A 21395-nucleotide genomic window follows, 5' to 3' on the forward strand; every position below is an offset into this window, starting at 1 on the left:
AATCTGCTCAAAGTCTTAATTGCCTTTGTATTAATCAGTGAAAAGTAAAAGCCCCTCTGAGAAAGGAATAAGTAAATAATTCCCAATCACTATCCTAATATATAAAAAGCCAGGGGCTGTCACAACTGAAACAACCAGACGGACAATAGAATAGCAGGCTGCATGGGACAACAAGGCTGGCAGGGGGGTCAGTGAGGGACGACCAAATGACTGAACAGCAGGCTGCGTGGGGCGAACAGGCCGGCTCTAGGGGGGCAGTTAGGGGCAACCAGGCCAGCAGGCAGAGGCAGTTAGGGGTGATCAGGCTGGCAGGGGGGCAGTTAAGGGTGATCAGGCAGGCAGGCAGGTGAGCAGTTAGGAGCCAGCGGTCCCAGATTGTGAGAGGGATGTCCGACTGCTGGTTTAGGCCTAATCCCGGGGGCCGGGGGGTCCCGGATTGGAGAGGGTGCAGGGTGGGCTGAGGGGAACCTTCGTGCATGAATTTCGTGCACTGGGCCTCTAGTGTTCATATAAAATTTCATTATTATTAAAGTTTTTATCTACAAAATTATAAAATATTTTAGACAATAAAATAGTCAGAAGTACAATCTTCTTATTTAAATGAAAACACTTACCTGCTAAGTAATTCCAATCCAGCAGAGTACTTTGGCAAATATGAAACAGTCCTGCCAAAAGAAACACTTATTTTATTAAAACTGTTTCTGATTTAGGCCAATTAAAAAAAAGTTACATATAAGAATTTTGACATTGTCAATTGTAACATGAAATATTTTAAAATCACTAATGACAACTTACCTAAACTTTTAGAGAAATATATTGCTTTATTTCAAAGTGAATACACTGTTATATACTATCAACAATCACTTGGCCCTATACTAGTAAATTAGTTTCAGCACATAATAATAAACACTTTAATGTAGTGCAAAATAATTTTTTTAAAGCTCATCATCTCTAGGTTGGAAGTGACATTTGGCCACGTGCTTTACTTTATTAAAAAGTGACACCAGTGTTAACAGAGCTAAAGATGCTTGCTTGCCAGTTACTGTTCCATTATTAATTTGCTTCTTAATAATGCAGGACTATTAATTTGCTGTTAGTATGCAAATAAATTGATTAATAAAAAATAGCCATTGATTGTCAGAATAAAACAATTACACTTAACCATTTTTTCAGTCATTTTACAATTTTATAAAAAAATTTCCAGTGTTACAAAATTTAAAAAGAATCAATAAGTTGTTTTGTAGTCAGATGCACTTAATAGATATAAAACCCATTAAAGTAATTATACCATTGTGACTATAACCAAAAGTTGGATGAAATTTAGGTTCCAGTAAGTCAAATCTTAGCACAAGCTTACCTTGGTTTGCTTTTTACTTTAGCTTCTCTTGACTTGTCACTTAAAGTCTTCAACCTATAATTAAACAAAAATAAAATATTCTTAGAACTCAAGAAAATTTTTCAATGGTAAATTTCACAGTTGTTCATATTTTGGATCAGAGAAGCCAATTTTTTTAGCAAGAAAAAATATTTGTAAAAGCATAGTGTTTACTATGTATTATATATCACAAATGAAAAATCTGTAGTAAATATTATATGTGGTATATAGTCCAAACATATAGTCTTTACTATATGTGAGAAACTACAAATAGAAAATGTGTAGCAAACATTTTTATGTTTCCTTGTCTCAAATACTCTTTAGAAACAACTCCTATGTGTGATCGAACTAGAGAAACCTCATCTACCTGGCATCATTAGAAAAAGAGGTCAACTTACGTGAACTTGGTATGTTTAACAAAGAGAACTAAGCAGCACATTTTATTTAGTAAACCTTCAAATCTCTTTAAGTACTAACATTTGGTGAAATTTGGGGGTGGGTGGGGAGAGATTAACCAAAAAACTTATATACATGTATGCATAACCCCCAGATACAGATAATAGTGTGGTAAGGAGGGGGGTGTCATGTGCAGGGTGGAGGGGTTCCATAGGGAAATGCTTTCAACAATACTTTCAACCATAAAGATAAATCTATATATACAGTAGGTCCTCAGGTTACGTCAGAGATCCGTTCCTAAGGCACAACATAGTGCGATTTTCACCGTAAGTCAGAACCCACCTCCTACATCACTCACTTGGAGCACATACACAGCAGCAATGAAGTGAAACAGTAAAAAAAAAAAATTAAGAGAAAAATAACAATTCCTGACCTTTACTTGTGGTAAATAAATAATAAAAAACACAAAGCACATATGTACATACGTCAAAATGATGGAACTTTTTTTTTATATAAATAAATGGGAGATGGCGACGTAACCACAAAACGATGTAAGTCGAGTCCGACATAACCTGAGGACTGTCTATACTAGAGGCCCGGTGCACAAAATTTGTGCATGAGGGGGTTCCTTCAGCCCAGCCTACACCCTCTTGCAATCTGGGACCGCTCGGGGGATGTCCAACTGCCAGTTTAACATCCCTCTCGCAATCCGGGACCACTGGCTCCTAACTGCTCACCTGCCTGCCTGCCTGATTGTCCCTAACCACTCTGCCTGCCTACCTGATCGTCCCTAACTGCTCGCCTGCCTGCCTGATTGCCCCTAACCGCCTCTGCCTCGGCCCCCGCCACCACGGCTTCATCTGGAAGGTCGTTTGGCTGTCTGGTCTAATTAGCATATTACGCTTTTATTATTATAGATAAGCCTAAGCAATCGTTTGACCATTTGACCATTCAACCGGTTGCTATGATGTGCACTGACCACCAGGGGACAGGCACTCAATGCAGGAGCTAACCCCTGGTGGTCAGTGCGCTCCCACAGCAGGAGCTCTGCTCAGCTGACCAATGGGCACCAGACACATGGCTCACAGCTAGTGAGCGCAGCTACCTACCGCAGCGTTAGCCTCTCCTGGAGACACTCCCTCTGTGCGCTCCTCCCCCATCTGGACCAGACTGGATCCGGACGGCATTGGGACTAACTGGGAGTGAGCCTATGGCCGCTTCTAGGTCATGGGCGCGCCGGTATCACCCTAGGACAGGTGCTTGGGGACCTCAGTGAGGCTCACTGGAGCAGCAGTGAGCCTACCAAGTGGCGGCAGTGGCAGGCGCAGTGGGGCTGGGATGAGCAGGAGTGGCAGGCAGGAGCAGCAGGCAGCGTTGGACTGCCAGTTTTGGCCCCATCCCCACAGGCCACGCCGAGGGACCCCAGCGTGCACTAGGCCTCTAGATTTAAAATAAAGCTTTCTAAAATACATTACAAAACTCTTGCATTAAAGAGGGTATGGTATATTCTATTTAACGTTTTCTGATAAACTCCAGGTCATTACTATGACTACCACTGACTGCATTTTGTGGCAAAACAGTACTCTCCTCATGTTTCCAAGCTAGGGTTGCCTCTTCATTTACTAGCTTGATACCAATCCACACTAGTTTTTTTAGTTTGTTTGGGATCCTGTGTCTATTTTTTCTAAATTTAAGTTTTTCCATCTCCACCACTGGCTACCTTACTGCTTCTGTGAGCAACTTACCTATACACTTCTCACCTTTCTACTTGCTTTTTTTAATTATTGGACTGGAAAACAGATATTGGGCCAGAGATGGATATATAAAGTGAAATAGGCTTTTCTATATATAAAACATAAAGTTCATAAACTTTGTATAATTTATTTCACTTCACTGGCCCACTGTTAGCTTTTTATTTTTATTTTTTTTGGCTGTGGACTCTGTACTATATTATTGAGGTTGCCAAAAAGCAAATGCTAAATTATGATATAATCTCATACGAGATAGCATTGCTATACATGCTCTTTAAAAAATATATATTTTTTATTGATTTCAGGGAGGAAGGGAGAGGGAGAGGTAGAAACATCAATGATGAGAGAGAATTATCGATCGGCTGCCTCCTGCAATTACCACACTGGGGATCAAGCCTTGACCGGGAATCGAACCATGACCTTCTGGTTCATATGTCAATGCTTAACCACTGAACCATGATAGCTTGGCTGTACATGCTCTTCTTGATTACCGTACTTCAACAAATATTCATTTCTAAATAGAGTCTGAAACATAGGCCACAGTACCACTGCAAGCTGTTACACAGCCTTTGTAAACATAGAAATAAGTGCTCCTTCCTCAAGATACTTTACTGTCACCTGCCAGACTGTCCTAATATACAAGCTGACCCATGTACGAATGCCCCAACCCTGTGCTGCGCAGTGTATAACCCGCACAACTGTACATGCAAACCCTGACACAGGATCCCATCTTTTTTTGTCAATAATGCCTGGCTAAACATCAGACGGAAACTTCTGATCAAACAACTTTAACGGAATTGGAATGCCAATTTCATACAAAGATATTTATATTATTCTATGTTCTTTTTCAAAAAATTAAAATATCAATGAGATTGATTTATCTACAATGTGAACAAGACTCAATAATCTCTTTACTACAAACTAATTTGTATATATCTCTCCAGATGAGTTTAGGAAGTTGTATTTATTTCTTTTTATTCCTTTATTTTTTTAATATATTTTATTGATTTTTTACAGAAAGAAAGGGAGAGGGATAGAGAGTTAGAAACATCGATGAGAGAGAAACATCGATCAGCTGCCTCCTGCACACTCCCCACTGGGGATGTGCCCGCAACCAAAGGTACATGCCCGCAACCAAGGTACATGCCCTTGACCGGAATCGAACCCGGGACCCTTGAATCCGAAGGCTGATGCTCTATACACTGAGCCAAACCAGTTAGGGCTATTCCTTTATTTAAAAAAAATTTCTTTTATTGATCACAGAGTGGAAGGGAGAGGGAGAGGTAGAAACATCAGTGATGAGAATCATTCATCTGCTGCCTCTTGCACGCCCCCTACTGGGGATCAAGCCTGCAACCCAGGCATGTGACCCTGACTGGAATCAAACCCGGACCCTTCAGTCCACAGGCCAACCTTCTATTCACTGATCCAAACCGGCTAGGGCTACGAAGTTGTATTTAAAGAGTCTAACCTGTCATACAGAAACAAACACTTCCAACCAAGTTCACTTTGGAAACTTGTAAATCTGAGTTAAAGTAGGTTAAGCAACAACTAGGTAAAGTCATTTTGATTGCTATGCTCTACCATTTCCACTCCAAAGTGTGGGAAAGACACTTAGTTGTGACATCCTCAGGAGGATTATCCTAGTCAGTCATTGCACCCCAAATTATTTTAGTATTATTTTTAGTGATTCAGGAAAATTCCAATGGTTAGCTGTTAGAAGGATATTGAAAGGGAACTGCTAAGATCCTCTTTGGACCACTCTTAGGTGACCTCACAAATATCTAGGTTGGTATTTCAAATATTTATTTCTAATCTTTCAGAAATAAGTCAGACAGAGAAAGACAAGGTGCTTACCAGAGGGAATAAGGGATGGGTGAAAAAGTGAAGGGGAATCTAGTCAATAATAATAACAACAGTATGATAACTTTACACAGTTGGTTACTAAACAGATGATTACTAGACTTAATGTGGTGAGCACATCTTAAGATATAAATGTCGAATCACTATGTTATACACCTGAAACTAATAATATTGTATACCAAGTATACTTTAATTAAAAAAATAAATAGTGCAAGTCTGTTAGGTAAAACATACTACTAGAAAAAGGTTAAGTAGACTGGTTACTTTAGCAGTACAAAATAAAATATCTCTATCTATCCATATACTTTAACTATGATAAAAGAGAGAATAGAACAAAACACAAGTGTGAAATACTGCACAAAGAAATGAGAAATAATCATCACTGCCATTGCTATTTCTTTTACTTTTGGTAAACTCAAATCACTGAATTTAAACTGGACATGGTATTATTAATCAACATGAGACTGGTCAGTAAACCAGGACAAGTAGAATAGGGAAACTGAGACAAGATAGCGAAACAAACTGACAGAGCAATTCACAACAGATACAGAAAGTCACCTCTCTAGAGATAACATCTAGGCCTCAGTTGCATTTCAGCTCAGGACCCAGGAAAGCGGCAGAACCAGGTGGGTATTACCAGTACCAGCTGCAATGACTGAGGATCCCCTGCCCTGAAACTGACCAATCGGTGGAGAAGCACACCTAGAAAACTAATTAATATTCTGCTGAAACCCTCCCAAGACTTCCCCTAAGATTCCTGCCTGTGAAAAAGAGATAAACCCTCAGGACAAAGGACCCAGCTTGTGCACTCCCTCTGGGGAGCAGCCATTGCCATTCCTTTTCTCTTCTTCCCCCACAGGAATGTGTCTCCTAAACCCTAAAGGAACCCATAAAGCTTGCAATCAGGAGCAATGGGCAGCGGCCCCTTGTCCCAGGCTAAGCCCTGAACCTGATTCCAAGGCCCACTTTTCTCTGACTTCCCAGAGAACTAGGGTGGCTTAGCCTAGGCCAGCCGTGGGCAAACTGCAGCCCGTTTGAAATGAATAAAACTAAAAAAAAAAAGACCATACCATTTTATGTAATGGTGTTTACTTTGAATTTATATTAGTTCACACAAACACTCCATCCATGCTTTTGTTCCGGCCCTCCGGTCCAGTTTAAGAACCCATTGTGGCCCTCGAGTCAAAAAGTTTGCCCACCCCTGGCCTAGGCTCTCCTGTTGCTAAGCCCTTTCTTGTTTTACTGTCCCCATCTTTAATAACATTCCCTCATAGTTACCTGGACTCACGTTACGAAATTTTTCCTTCATGAAGTCAAGAACACACACACTGCTGGCTGGCCCCAGCCAGACCTACAAGGGCCAGGTTCCCTTGCTCGGTAACAAAAGTAATTCGTATTGAATGTCACAGCTTTTCTTCACTTGCACTTTTATAAAATGCTTATATTGCATTATTGGTTAGTCAATTTATTGCATAATGTTAACCATTAATCCCAGTCATGTTAATACTTCAAATATCTTTAAAAGTGCAGAACTTTGAATTACTATGTAATGTTAGGATTCAATCAAGATCACTTTAAAAGTAAAATAAACTTAATGTCTCATTTGTAATATATCAACTTTGGGATTTCCCCACTACCTTCCCTCAAATAAAGAAAAAAGATTAGTTGGGAATAACAGAGAAAGAGGAGATGTTACAGGGAGTTGAAAATAAAATTGTTGAAGGGATCAATGAGAGTTTCTCCATGTGGCTCCTTAACAACCATCTGCTTTAAGAACTGGTCTTCAACCAAATGTAATGTGCGGAACTTATCTGATCTGGATTTGAACAAATCAACTGTAAAAAGGCATTTCTAAAAACCAGGAAATCAGATTATGGACTGTACAATTGATAATACCTAAGAATTAGTGTTCATTTTGTTAGGTATGATACTGGCATTGTATTTATATAATACTAGAGGCCCAGTGCATGAAATTCATGCAAGGCAGGGGGGTCACTCAGCCCAGCCTGCACCCTCTCCAATCCAGGACCCCTCGGGAGAGGTCTAACTGCCTCTCGCAATCTGGGACCACTGGCTCCTAACTGTTTGCCTGCCTGCCAGCCTGATCACCCCTAACTGCTCCCCTACCGGCCTGATCACCCTTAACTGCTCCCTTACTGGCCTGATTGCCCCTAACTGCCTCTGCCTTGCCCCACACCCAGGACCCAGGATTCCCTCCTCTGGCCAGTTGCAGGCACCCAGGACCTGGGCTTCCCTCCCTCTGGCCAGCCGCAAGCATCCAGGACCTGGGCTGACTTTGCTCCGGCCGGCCGCAGTCTCAGGCGCCTGGGACCGAGGGGTGTGCAGCTTGTCCCTCTCCTAGGCTGCAGGTGCAGGCACAGCCGTTGGCTCCCAGGACTGCGGGGCGGGTGGCTTGTCCCTCTCCCAGGCCAGGCCGCAAGTGCAGGTGCAGCTGCTTGTGCCCAGTGCCGGGAGCCAGTCCATGCTTGCTGTTTCAAGGGACCTGGCATATATGGCATACTGTTCTTAATATGTTTGCTCACCTTCTTGGCACTATGTGTTTTAACCAAGGTCTCTGAGAAAGGTTGTTTTCCCCAGGTAGGGATTTTCCCCTGAAGTTAGGGAGGGAATAAAACCCCTCAACTAAGTGCCAGGCGGGTAATTAATCCCTTTAACTACGAACAATCATGCTTAAGCTACATAATCTTTTCTCCCTGGAATGGAGATAAGAAACGCCCTAACCTTTGTAATAGAGATTGATAGGATTGAATCAACTGGTATAAATACAGTTGTAACAAGACAGAAACACTCAGAACTTAGAACAGAATCAAGAAGACAGAACCTACACGGAGCCTAGAGACAGAAGAACTTCGCTGGAGAGAGCATGCCGGAGGATCCTGGAGAGGGACTGGCCTCGGAGCCTAGAGACAGAGCCTAGCGGGAGAACATGGCAAGGGATCCTGGACTGAACCTGACTACAGAGATTGGCAGGAGAACCTGACTGGAACCTGGACACTGAACCTGACTGGAGAGCCTGGACAGAACCTGGCTGGAGAACCTAGCGAGGGAACATGGCTACAGAACCTCGCTGGAGAGCCTAAGCAGAACCTCTCTGGAGATCCGGGCTAGAGATCCTGGCTAGGTTGCTGATCAACTGAACGCTGTCTCCGTGTCATTCCTTCTTCGCCGACTCCGTCTACACCTTTGGGAACCCCTGGACCCGCTGGGGTTGGACCCCGGCAGCCCAGGACCATGGAGTCCGTGGGGCGAGCAGCTTGTCCCTCTCCCAGGCTGGGCCATAGGTGCAGGTGCAGGCACTCACACCTGGAACTGTGAGGACCGTGGGGCGAGCGGCTTGTCCCTCTCCTGGGCCGGGCCAGAAGCACAGCCACTGGCATCCAGGACCGTGGGGCATGCGGCTTGTCCCTCTCCCAGGCCACAGATGCAAGTGCAGCCACTGGCGCCCAGGACCGTGGGGCAGGCAGCTTGTCTCTCTCCTGAGCCACAGCCTGGCTGATTCCCATTAGTCTCTCATGAGCTCATTTGTGCCTGGCTGGTCCCCATTCCTCTCTCCCCAGTGTTGAGTGTCTGAGCCATTATGGTGTGAGGGTGTGATGACCATTTGCATATTAGCTCTTTATTATAACTGATGCATGAGAGATATAACAGACAAGTTCGAGATTTACTTTACAAATAAGGAGAGAGACAAAGCAAATGTGGCAATAGTTGATAATTATCGAATCTATCCAATGAACATATGGGGTTCACTGTGTTACTCTATTTTTGTGTATGTTTGAAACTTTGTAAAAAAAAATTTTAACAAAAAGTTTTTTAGATATTCATCTTTTCTCATCAAATCTATTCCATATCAACCATCAATGTGCCAAAATTCAGAATAGAAACTGTTTGAGAAAACAAAGTAGCTAGAAGGAAGTGGGAAACAATAAAATTCAGGAGAGAAAAAAATAAAAGGTTAAAATGATTCTCATTTATGTTGAAAAATATATATCAAGCAACAGAATAAGCAAAAAGTTACTTTCTGAAATACATTTGAGAGCCAGAATTCAACTGAAATAGCTTACTATTTTTATTTTGAGATAACTCTACTTAAGTTTCTCACAGTAATCCTGTGCTGGAAACAACCCATGAATAAAGTCAATTTAATACAACACAATGTCATGACATGCTGAGGAGGAAATACTAATCTAGGTGTAATACTCCAGTTTCCTCAAACATTAAATAGTAGTATTAAACTGATTATAATGTTTTGCCACAAGAATTAAATAAACTTCCAAATATGACTTAGGCAGCATTCTGTAAACTACAGAGCCAATTCAAATAAAAAGCATCACCATCAAGAAAGGTAAGAAACTACTACATTATTGGGCCAAGGTGAAATAAAGTGGAGGTCCCCCCCATGCACCAGTTCCTATAAAAGACTTCTCCACTGTTCCTAACCTTCCTAATACCATATACCCCAGGAAGATACAAGTGCTGCTGTGTGAGCATATTAATATACAGACTTAAGTGAGCCACCTGACAATTATTTTCTACCAAAAGCAACTAATGCACTCTTTTGAGTTCAAAGCACTAAAACCTCAAATTCATCATAGCGCTTCAATAAGTTATTTTTAGATTTTTCCAAAGACAACCTTAATTTGACACCAGCACATTTATTTCTTCAAGCTTTGTAAAAAATACTAACATGGAGGCATCTTACTAAGAAATGGAGGTGATTAGCAAAACTGCTTAAACAAAAATTCAAAAAGTAGTAGATTAAACAGAACGACACATTGAGCACTACAATGATTGGTGAACAGAAAATGTGCTTTCTCTAGCTGATTCAATGGCATGGGGTGACCTCAGTGGCATTCTCTTTTTTGCACCTCAATTTCCTACTCATCTAACCTCATCAGCTATTATAAAAGATGAGGATGATTGCTGTAAAACACCACAAAATATATTTATTAGCATATTTTGCCATTTAGGTTCAATTCCTTTAATCATGTTCATGTCTTTATTATCCTGACTTTAAATTCTACTTCTGAATACAAATTCAATCTACTATATTTTCCATTGATGTTCAGTTGTGTTTTTTTAACAAGTCAGAGAAACACAAAAGCATCAATCACACTTAAATGTACATATTACCTCATAAGCTCTGAGCCCTAAGAGATTCACACAAAAGCTGCACAGACTCAGGAAAGGGAGAGAATTTAGACTATACCCTAATTAATCCCAAATACATTTTTTGAGTTCTGACCTCTCTCCTGAGTTTCTTAAATATCCAACTGACTTTTGGATGTCAAGCTGTTAAGTTACCTCAAAACAAATTCACTGTCAATTGCCCCTTCTCTCTTAAAACTATTCTTATACTCTTTTATGTTGGTAAATGACATCATTTATTTAAGATATTCCAAAATTAACATCCTCAATTTCTTAACCTTTTTCGCTTACTACATCTCACTATTTACAAATTTGATCAGAGCCTGTCATGTTCATTCCTTCCTTTAAATTTCTATCAGCACTGCTTTTTACCCTCTCACCTGGTTCATAATGATAGCCTCATAAATAACCTTCCTGTTCCCCACATCTAGTCCTCCTATCACTATCACACTGCCTCCTAAATTATCCTTCCAGAAATGCAGATAAGGCTCATGCTGTGCTCCCTTCCACAAAAACTTTATTTTTTAATCTTATTTTACTAGGAGCCTCGGGCACAAAATTCGTGCACGGGTAGGGTCCCTAGGCCTGGCCAGTGATCCAGGCCAATCTGTGGGGCAACCGGCAGGGCAATTGGGAGGCCCCCGCTGGCACCTGCCTTGGCTGGCCTAGAGCTTGTGGGCAGCTCCTGCATTGAGCGTCTGCCCCCTGGCAGTCAGTGCACATCATAGTGACCGGTTGTTCCACCGGTCGTTCTGCTGTTCAGTCGATTTACATATTAGGCTTTTATTATATACGATTTTATTTATTTTTATTGATTTCAGAGAGGAGGGGAGAAGGAGAGAGAGAAACATCAATGATGAGAGATAACCATTGATTGGCTGCCTCCTGCATGCCCCCTACTGGGAATCGAACCCACAACCCAGCATGTGCCCTTGACCAGAATTGAACCAGGGACCCTGATGCTCTATCCACTGAGCCAAACCAGTTAGGGCCCAATGCACAAAATTCATGCAAGGGGCTCATCCTTCACAGCCCCTCGAAGCCTCAGCTGGCCCTCATAGCCCTGGCTTTGTCCGGAAAGTCATCTGAACAGTCATTCTGCTGTCTGGTCTAATTAGCGTATTAGCTCTTTACTATATAGGATGTGTGTGTGTGTGTGTGTGTGTAGGCACTGCTTAGCAAAGGCTATGCAAAACTGAGCATGTGACCTCTTAATTCATTTTTTAAAAATAAATGGAAAATGTTTCCATGGAAAAGTAGTTTGAGAGCCTACCCTAGTGTCTGGCACATGGTAGCAAATCAGTAAGCATCTATTAGATGACGTTGAATATTAAGATACTTTCTGCTTATTAAAAAGATGAATAGTCCTGGAAAAGGTAACATTTCAGGCAAAACCTCATCATTTAAACACACTGAGATGAATAGATCCTCTCCTTTGAGCAGGTTTTGATACTGTAGGAGGGGAGAAGAAAGAATGAGTATACTGGGCAGAGGTGGCTTTGAGGGGCAAACACCACGGTTTTGGTGGACTAGTAGTAACACATTTTCTATCCCAATGCACAGAACTTAGAGCATTACAAAGAGGAAATGCCTGCTGGTTACAGGCAGCTGTAAACAATTAAGTAAATCTGATTTTCAGTACCCTGAAGGGTTTTTCATGCCTGAATATGTCAATCCTGAGGTCTTTGGTCATAACCACTCCAAAGGTAAACTCAAAGACCAGAGTGGGCTGCAGGACCCTGGGGGTGCGGAGTCTGCTGTCTTGCGGAGGAGGAGGGAGAGTGCTGCCACCATCTTGCCTGCAACACCTGCCCCTCTGTGCACACCACCACCAGCAAGGTAACAGATAGGAAGTATCCAAAGCTGAAAGAAGTAGATGATATGCTTGGTGGAGCAGCCGCCTGGGAGAATGCTGACTCTACAGCAGAGCCATGTCCCAAATGTGAACATCCTCGTGTCTATTTCATGCAGCTTCAGAACCGTTCTGCAGATCAGCTAATGACCACCGTCTACAAGTGATGCAATGCTCAGTGTGGACACTGCGGGAGGGACTACGGCCAGGCTGGCCCAGCTGAGTCAATCAATGCCTTTTTACCTTATTCCCCAGAGTGGATTCCAAACTGGGAGTGAGCACTTGTGTCCTTTAGGGTCTTTGTTGGTGTGGTGGAAAGCTAACCTTTTTTAGGGTTGTTGGCCAGGGTGTCAAGAAATGGACAACCGGGCTGGCATGGCTCAGTGGTTAAGCGTCGACCAATGAACCAGGAGGTCACGGTTCCATTGCCAGTCAGGGCACATGCCCAGGTTGCAGCCTCAATCCCCAGTGTGGGGCATGCAGGAGGCAGCCAATCAATAATTATCTCTCATCATTGATGTTTCTATCTTTCTCTCCCTCTCCCTTTCTCTCTGAAATCAATAAAAATATATTTTAAAAAAGAAATGAACAGCCCATCTGCCAATCAGTGGATGAACTCATTACTGTCCAGGGAGATTTTGTGTGTGGGGAAGATTACCCACAGGTAAGTATACTCTGTTTAAGATCCTGTTCATTCATCTTTTACATTTATTAGGCAACTGACATTATTCTAGCATCAACCAATACTTTTAAATATTCATAGTGTTTGCACAACTAATAAAGAAAAACTTTAATTTAATTCATTTAGTTGTTCCTAAATATTTAACTGTTAATTGCAAACTTTTAATCAAATTTATTCTGAATATTTAATTAAAATAAAAAGTTTAATACTGAAGAAAAAAGAAGACCAGGGTGGTGTAAAGTGTGCACTTCAGTATATCTAAGTTTCCCTCAGAGCTCAAGCCATTCCTGAAAAAGCAGATGTTCTATGTCAGTGATGACGAACCTATGACACGCGTGTCAGAGGTGACACACGAACTCATTTTTTTGGTTGATTTTTCTTTGTCAAATGGCATTTGAATATATAAAATAAATATCAAAAATATAAATCTTTGTTTTACTATGGTTGCAAAGATCAAAAAATTTCTATATGTGACACGGCACCAGAGTTAAGTTAGGGTTTTTCAAAATGCTGACACTCCAAGCTCAAAAGGTTCGCCATCACTGTTCTATGTGAACTCTCCAAAAGACTCTCAGTTCTGAGTGAGTTAAATCCAAACAGGACTCAAGTGAAGGGAAGAGTGAAGTCTAGAACCAATCCCCTCAATCCTTTTAGGCCACCTAGCCACCCACTTATGTCAGAGAGGGACATAACACTAGGTTTGTCTCAATTTTGACATAATATTATGAATAAAAATTTACCAGAAAGGCCACAGTCCATGGACAACCTATAGTTTCCCGCAGCCCACCAGCAATCTCTACACTGCCCTTAACTGATGATCTTTAGTTTCATTCTAAGTTTAAATGGAAGGTAGGAATTCATGGCATTCATCAGATATGTGAAAATAAAGAATCTTATTTTACTCAGAAAAGAAAAGTTAATTTTCCTACATTTAAGCTCCAGTTACATAAATTTTCAGAAATTGAAAATGAGCACCGAGATGAGGATGCTGCTCTTGATGACTGTGAGGCCACACTGAAGCAGCTCGGAAAAAGCCCTCCAATTGTACTGATCGATTCCCTGGGGCAACGTGAACCCTTGAAGTTAGTTGCCAATTATTTGAGCTGCTCTGGCTTCTGTGGGCATTAACACCAAGTGGTCTAAAGGAATGCCAGGTCCAATTTGAAAATTGGGGAAGTGAGAGAGCCATGTCACTTTCATCTTTGAATCCCTCAGTGCCTTCATGCAATATACACATGTGCTGTGTTTAATTACATCTTTTCTCAGCAAGGCAAAATATTCAATTGTGTAAAATAGGTTAATCTCAAGCTAAATATGTAAGAGTTTACTAAAATAAAGTAAGTGGGGTTTTTCTTGGTAAGAACTGCACAGGAATTGTAGGACCTGACAAAAGTGAACATCAGAGTTTAGAGTTTCCAGTCACCTGGAAGAGAGCTATCACGTGGAGATGAGTTATTTCTCTGCCAGGTAACGGGCACACACTGGCAGTCCAGTAGTTTGTCAGCTGAGAGTGACCTGTATAAGGAGAAAGCCAACAAAGGGCCTAAATGGAATGAAAGGCCTCTTAGGCTGTCTAATCCCAAACTGGTCCCGCTCGATGGCATCTTTCAAGAAGCCAGTTTCCATGAGGTTCTAGTCAGATCCCCACAAGTCTCTCCCTAAAGTCAGGTTACTCAGCTCCCCCCGGGTGACTGTGGTCCAGAGTCCATACTCCTAGGTAAGTTTTAACTTTCTTAAGCAAAGGTCAGGTGTATAAATGGGTCCTGAGGTAACCACACCACCAGGAGAGTTACAGCAACTATCAGAAGACTGTTATTCCATCAGGGAATTCCTTGAAGTGACGATAACAGGTGTGTACCATGCTGTTACAAGTAGAGCATTCCAGCATCACACCAAAAATTCTCAATAATTAACACTCTGAAAAGAAGTTACTATTTAAATTTAAAGGGCGGGGGGCGTAGAGGGATGCAAACATACAAGCAGAGCATCAATGAATGACTCCTACGACATCTGTAATAAATATTGTTATAAGAACACCAAAAATACCAAAAAGGCATTATAGGTGGTAAGTGCTCAACTATTTGCCAGGTTGCTACTAAGCACACAAAAGGCAAATAATATATTAAACATTTTGTCTAATGAGATAAAATTTTAGCTAACATCTTTCTCGTCAGAAATTTAAAACAGCATTTTCAAGATGCCCTGGTTATTCAGAGCATTTTCCAAAGGATTTGTGAGCTACAGGTGACAGATCCTTTATAAAGGTGACAAGCTTTCTAAAGCAATGGAAAAATTAAAATGAATTAAGCACTAATAACGATAGTGACATACGTTTTACATGTTAATCCATTAATCCTCACAACAATCCTTTATCCCAGGTGTAGCGCATCCTGGAAACTGTGGCACTTGAGTGATTTGCAGAGATATGCTTAAGTGACAGAGATGAGAACCTGTGATTCCCAGACTTTGCCACACACTGGAATCCCCTGGGGGTATTTAAAATTCCACTCCCGGCTCATTCAATTGGCATGAGCTGCGACCCAGGCGTCAGGATGGTTAAAGGTGTCCAGGTGATTCTAAGCCAAGTGTGGGAAGCGCCTGGCTGCTGCTCTTAACCAGAAGGCATTAACAGTGTTGCTGCAGTTCTGCTGTTTCTCTTGCCCAAGAATGTCTTTGCTAAAACCCGGGCAAAGGGAGGGAAAGTAAAAGGGGAAGAGGCAGCAAGCCTCGCTAGTTGCTACGGCGCGAACTGAAACCGGACGCAGCCCGCCGGGCCAGGGAAAAGCTGCGGGGCCCGCCGGCGACCTGGGGGCCTGGGGAGGGGCGGCGGTCCCCCGCCAGGTGGGATGTAGGCACCGAGGCCGGCTGGAGTCCGAAGCGCCGAGTGGGCGCGGGACCAGTCCCACGCGCGCCCTCTCACATGACGGCCTCCTCCGGACCGCGGACGCCGGAAGGGGGCCCGCGGATCCCCAGACCATCCCGGCCCCCGGAGCGCGAGTCCGAGCCAGCCCGTTGGGACCCAAGTTACTTTGTGCCACCGGGCCGAGCCGGAAAGTTCGTTACTTTCCTCCGCGGAGCGGGGATGGGAGGCGCGGGACAGGACTGGACTGAGGTGCGGGAGGGGAGGAGGGCGGCGTCCCGGGCGGAGACCCGGCTCCTCGGGCCGGCCCAGGCCCCCCGCTCCCTCGTCGTCCCCGCCGAATACCCACCCGGAGGTGAAATCCTGCTGCACGCTCAGCAGCCGCTCCCGCAAGGTCTCCAGCATCGCCGCCGCCGCCGCGTCTCCTCCCTCAGGTCTCAGACCGCCGCCGCTGCCCTCGCCCCGCGCACCTGTCACCCGCGCGCCCGCACTCGCGCAGCCCGCCCCGCCCCCGGCCGGCCCTCGGCCCGCCGCAGTCCCTTCCGCGTTTCGGCCCCGCTCGCCGCTCTGGCCCCGCCCCGCGCCGGCCGCGCAGCCGCAGTGGGCCGCGCCGGGCTGGGCTGCGGGAAAGGGGCGGTCCTTCCCTCCCCGCCAGGAAAGCGAGAGGCTAGGACGCCTTCTCCGGACCAGCCCAGGCTTTCCCGTTTTTCTCTTTAAAGTGGAAGTGGTATCGAGAAAGAAAGCGTTAAGTCAGGGGCTCTTTTGAGTGCAATGTTGGTTTTCACGGTTTGGAGGAGGTTTTTACGGGTTGGAGGAGCGCTGAATAAATTCTTGCAAAGCGTACACCTCCCTGTAGCAAATCGTTTCACAGACTCTGGGTCAAAGGTCTGACTCCACTGGTGTTGATCTTGGATGAGATGGTTAACAGTTCTGAGCCTCAGTTTCTTCATTCATAAAGCGGCAGTTCCTTGCCCCATTCTTAAGACACATTCTTCTCTTGACTGCAAGGACACCATACTTCCACTCCTCCTTTGTCTCCACTCCTGTTTCAACAGCTGCTCCCAAGGTGACATCTCCAGCCACCCTCTCATCTCCACCTGTGCTCTCTGCCTGGATTCTTCTATCCATCACCATGCTGTAAATTATCTCAAGGCATGGATGATGCCCAAATCTCCATCTGCAGCCCTGTCCTTCCTCCCCTCCTTCTTATATCAGTTGTATCCAATAGGCATCTCAAACCAAACATGCCCAAAATTGAAAATTTGCATACTCACCTCCTCACCTATGCATCCCCCAGTCTTTTCCATTTTGGTACATAGCACCACCATCCACAAAGTTGCTCAAGTTAAGCCACCTGAAACCCCTCCTGGTTCCTCTCCTTTTCTCCATATTAATACATCAAATCCAGTCAACTCTATTTCTAAAGTAACACTGAGTGCTAGAACCTGCCCCCCTTTCTCCATCTTCACTACCATCACCCTAGTCCAGTGGGCGGCAAACTGCGGCTCGCGAGCCACATGCGGCTCTTTGGCCCCTTGAGTGTGGCTCTTCCACAAAATACTGACTTCTGCGCATGGACCACGAAGTTTCAATCGCACTGTACGTGCGCGCCCGCACGTGGTATTTTGTGGTATTTTGAAAAAGCCTACTCTGAGGCTTTTTCACAGGCTCATCTCCAAACTGTCCTGTAGCTGGTTTGTTCATGGCATTCAATTATGAACTTAAATGTCATCTCCTTAATCATCCCTGACTATCAAGTTTCCCACCCAATCACTTCCTATCACACAACCTGTTTCTCACAACTTAGTATACATTACTATCTGATCATTTATTGAAGAGTTATTTAATTTTAAAAGTTATTTATTTACACATTTATTTTAAAACCAAGATTGGGACCAGGGTGAGCCGATAAGGCATTCACCTCAGATGCAAAATAGGGGGAACTGAAAGGCTCAGTAATCAAGATGAATAATATTTTAATGCACTATTTAAAATTATTGAAGTTAGTTCAAAAAAATCTGTGAAGAACAAAATATTACAAATTTAAACAAAGCCAGAATTTGATGGGGCTGAAATTGGATGAGGTGAGGGAGGTAGGCTGCACAAGTACAGACACTAATGTAAACTGCCTTCTCTGTCAAGATTTAACTCCGTTTTATTTAGCTCTAAGTCCCCAGCACCTAAAACAGTAAATGGTACCTAGTAGAAACTTACGTACCATTGTTGATTGGTTTGTTATGGAATTAAATTAGATAAAGTACTCAGCTTATGGTTATGGAGAACACTGCTTCTCCACTCTTGATGTTTTCTCCATAAGGAGGACCCGTCAGGCCTTTCCTGGTGGAGGAGAGGTGAGCTAGGGAATAAGGAGCCTGCGCCTACACTTGCTTCTTTACCTTGGGTGCAAACTTCCAACAAAGAGCACTCACTTTGCACAGCCAGTGTGGCTAAGTGGTTGAGAGTCAACCCATGAACCAGGAAGTCACAGTTTGATTCTTGGTCAGGGCACATACCTGGGTTACAGGATCAATCCCCAGTAGGGGGCACGCAGGAGGCAGCTGATCCATGATTCTTTCTCATCATTGATGTTTCTATCCCTCTTTCCCTCTCCCTTCCTCTCTCTGAAATCAATCAAAACATATTAAAAATATATTTTTTCAAAAGGCCAGGCTCCCCAGGGAGGAAGGAGGCTGGGGTGACCCAGAGCTTTCTGTGAGTGGGTTGGCAAGTCTTAACCTAAATTTCAGTAGTAGGAGTTCTGCTCACCCATGAATATAAGCTATGTGCTTCATCACCCTTACCAGAAATGAAAGTTATGTTTTAGCTATTTTATGCTGATGCTATTACCTTACTTCTCAGTTGAGCCAGACAAATGAAAGAGAGGTATATTGTTTAATGAGCCTTCTTCCACTTCCCAAAAACAACCTTGTAAGCTATCAAATGACCAAATCCATAGAGACAGATGCCTTTAGTACTGAGAAATAAGAAATCTTTCTTATTTTACTCAATTAAATAAACTCCACTTAAAAGCTTTCAATTTCCAAAATTTCATATATTCCAACAACGCACCAAGTCAGAGCAAACAGACTCTACCTATCACTAAAAATAGTTTTACCTGTTGTGCACAATAATTTTTTGTCTTGACCACTCATTGTTTATCAGTCTTTGGCACAGAGCTTCATTTTGAGGTGTTTTATGAATATTCTTCATCCCATCATATCTGATTAATCCAAAAACAGTGAAAGTTTTAAAAGAAGACAATCTATTACAAAAAAAATCAAAATTTAGAAAACAAAAATTTAAAAAAATGAAAATAGAAAATGACTACTATTGATGGCCACTATTGCACATGAATTGTTCTATAGGCATGATTAAGGACAAAGAGTTGAGGCATGTGACAAGTTATGCATCTGTAAGTAACAGTAATCAGCCAGAAACTAGAAAGATTGATTGACAAGATGAACAAACAAAATTTTAAAGTACAGTTAGAGAACCAACATCAATAATGGAGACTATTGGCCTAATCTTAAGTTAGCAATTGGTTGAGAGTAAATTGGAGAACATGTTAGCAAGCACAGAGAAAGCTTTGCTGATAGAATGCCAGAGCTGCTAAGCAGCCCCATATGTGCTCACCTGGACCAGCAGTTCAGCATCACTTGAGAGCTTGCTGCAAATGCAGAATCTCAGGCTTCACCCAGACCTACAGGATGAAATCTGAATTTTCAGAAGACCCGCAGGAGATTCACATTCAGATACCATGTGAGAAGGACTGCTCTCAGACACTCACTGAGAAAAGGGGATTCCTTGTCACAATAGATTCTTACAGTGGACTATCTGATAAATGAGGATTTAGTGGAATTGGAACCAAAGAGAAAGATCCTGTAAAAGGAGGAGCTAGAGAATCCTGAAGGTTTCACACCATTTTATTGGCAGAGGTCTTTTAGAGTCATTGGAAAGGCACTAATGCCCTTTGAGTTATAGGAATCTAACTTAGGTTTGTAAAGGTATCTACAATGTGTTATTAACTTATTTATGTACTTTTTAAAAACCAGGATGTAAGTATTTCTGATATTTTTAATTTAAGAGTTTAAAGTTGCCAGGAGAAACCATTTAAAAGCTGTAAATGAGTATTTCTACGCACCAGCAAGCTATACAAAGCTGGAAAGGTGAGATCAGCATGGCATTTGGCAAAGGAAAGCAGAAACAGGCACTTGAGAAGTGAGTAGGGGCATTCCAACATGCAGGAGCAAAGATTAGGGCCCAGTTGAAGAGAGACATAAAAGAAAGGAGGTCGGGGGAGGATGTCAACGACAGAAGGCAGGAGTTAACAGACCCAGCAGGCAAGCACTGTCCAGAGTGACACTCGGGACAGCCAAGTTGGGAAAGAGTATTTTCAACAGGAATCAAAAACTGAAAGAACAGTACGAGGCAGCTCCGGTGTATCTATTTGTGTTCTGAAATTTTGTCACACTCCAGCCATACCTTGGAGATATTTCAAGCTCAGTTCCAGACCACAGTAATAAAGTGAGTATCACAATAAAGCAAGTCTTAATCTTTTTGCTGGTAGGGTCTTGCCTTTAGTTTGTAAAAAAAAAAACAAAAACAAAAAACAACTCAACATCAGTAAAGTGCAATAAAGCAAAACACAAAAGTAAAACGAGGTGTGCCTGTACGATAAAATGTAATCAGGCACCTAACCTCTCTTTTTTTTTTTTTTGCTCAGGGGAAGGAAAGAAAGGTACTGTGCAGTGCATCAGAGGAAAAAAAAACCTCTGTTTGACTAATCTATGTTTGGATCTATATGATATATGAGATATTCATAAACAAATGAGTGACTCCATTCATCAAAGTGGAGGAACTCTGCATGAGTAAGGGAGACCACATCCTGTAACTCCTACAAATAAATGGCTTTCCCTAGAGAAAGTATATCTCAGAAATTACATCTATGAACGACTATAGAAAGCTCTTCAAATGGGAGAATTAATAACAAACTAAAACATTCTGTATCAGAAAGACAGAGAGAGAGAAGAGAGGAGAGAGAGAGAACTATTACCTACTAGAGGCCCTGTGCATGAAATTTGTGCACTCTGGGGGAGGGCGTTCCTCAGCCTGGCCTGTGCCCTATCGCAGTCTGAGAGCCTGGCAATTGATTCCCCCATCCCCCCCACCCCCCCACCCGCAGAGGGAGGCCCCACCCACCCACCATAGAGCCACAGGTCAGGTAGCCTGGGCCTCCCTCTTTGGAGCGATTGCAGAGAGCCCCCACACCTATTGATCACCCCACCAGCCAGTGGCCTGGGCCTCCCTCTGTGGGGCGATTGTGGGGCGATGGCAGGGTCCCCTGACCAATTGCATCACACCCGCCTTGGCTGGCCTGGTCTTCTAAATGGTCATTCTGTTGTTCAGCCATTCAGGCGATTTGCATATTATGCTTTTATTATTATAGATAG

General features: G+C 43.0%; 1 protein-coding gene across 3 annotated transcripts in view; it reads right to left on the bottom strand.

Annotated features, from left to right (window-relative positions):
- Positions 1 to 16479, bottom strand: part of DTNBP1 (dystrobrevin binding protein 1) — a 151664-nt gene extending 135185 nt beyond the window's left edge. The window contains exons 1-3 of one of the 3 annotated variants that reach the window (XM_059688685.1): positions 16295 to 16479; positions 1358 to 1411; positions 615 to 665 (exon numbers count right to left, since the gene is read on the bottom strand). In XM_059688685.1, coding sequence (XP_059544668.1) covers positions 615 to 665; positions 1358 to 1411; positions 16295 to 16350 — 161 coding nt within the window. In that variant the 5' untranslated portion in view covers positions 16351 to 16479. The remainder of the gene's footprint in view (positions 1 to 614; positions 666 to 1357; positions 1412 to 16294) is intronic. The other 2 variants (XM_059688684.1, XM_059688686.1) reach the window with 2 other exon arrangements.
- Between the last annotated feature and the right edge of the window lie 4916 nt (positions 16480 to 21395).

The sequence above is a fragment of the Myotis daubentonii genome, chromosome 3 (assembly GCF_963259705.1).
Source record: "Myotis daubentonii chromosome 3, mMyoDau2.1, whole genome shotgun sequence".
In the NCBI taxonomy this organism is placed as follows: Eukaryota; Metazoa; Chordata; class Mammalia; order Chiroptera; family Vespertilionidae; genus Myotis; species Myotis daubentonii.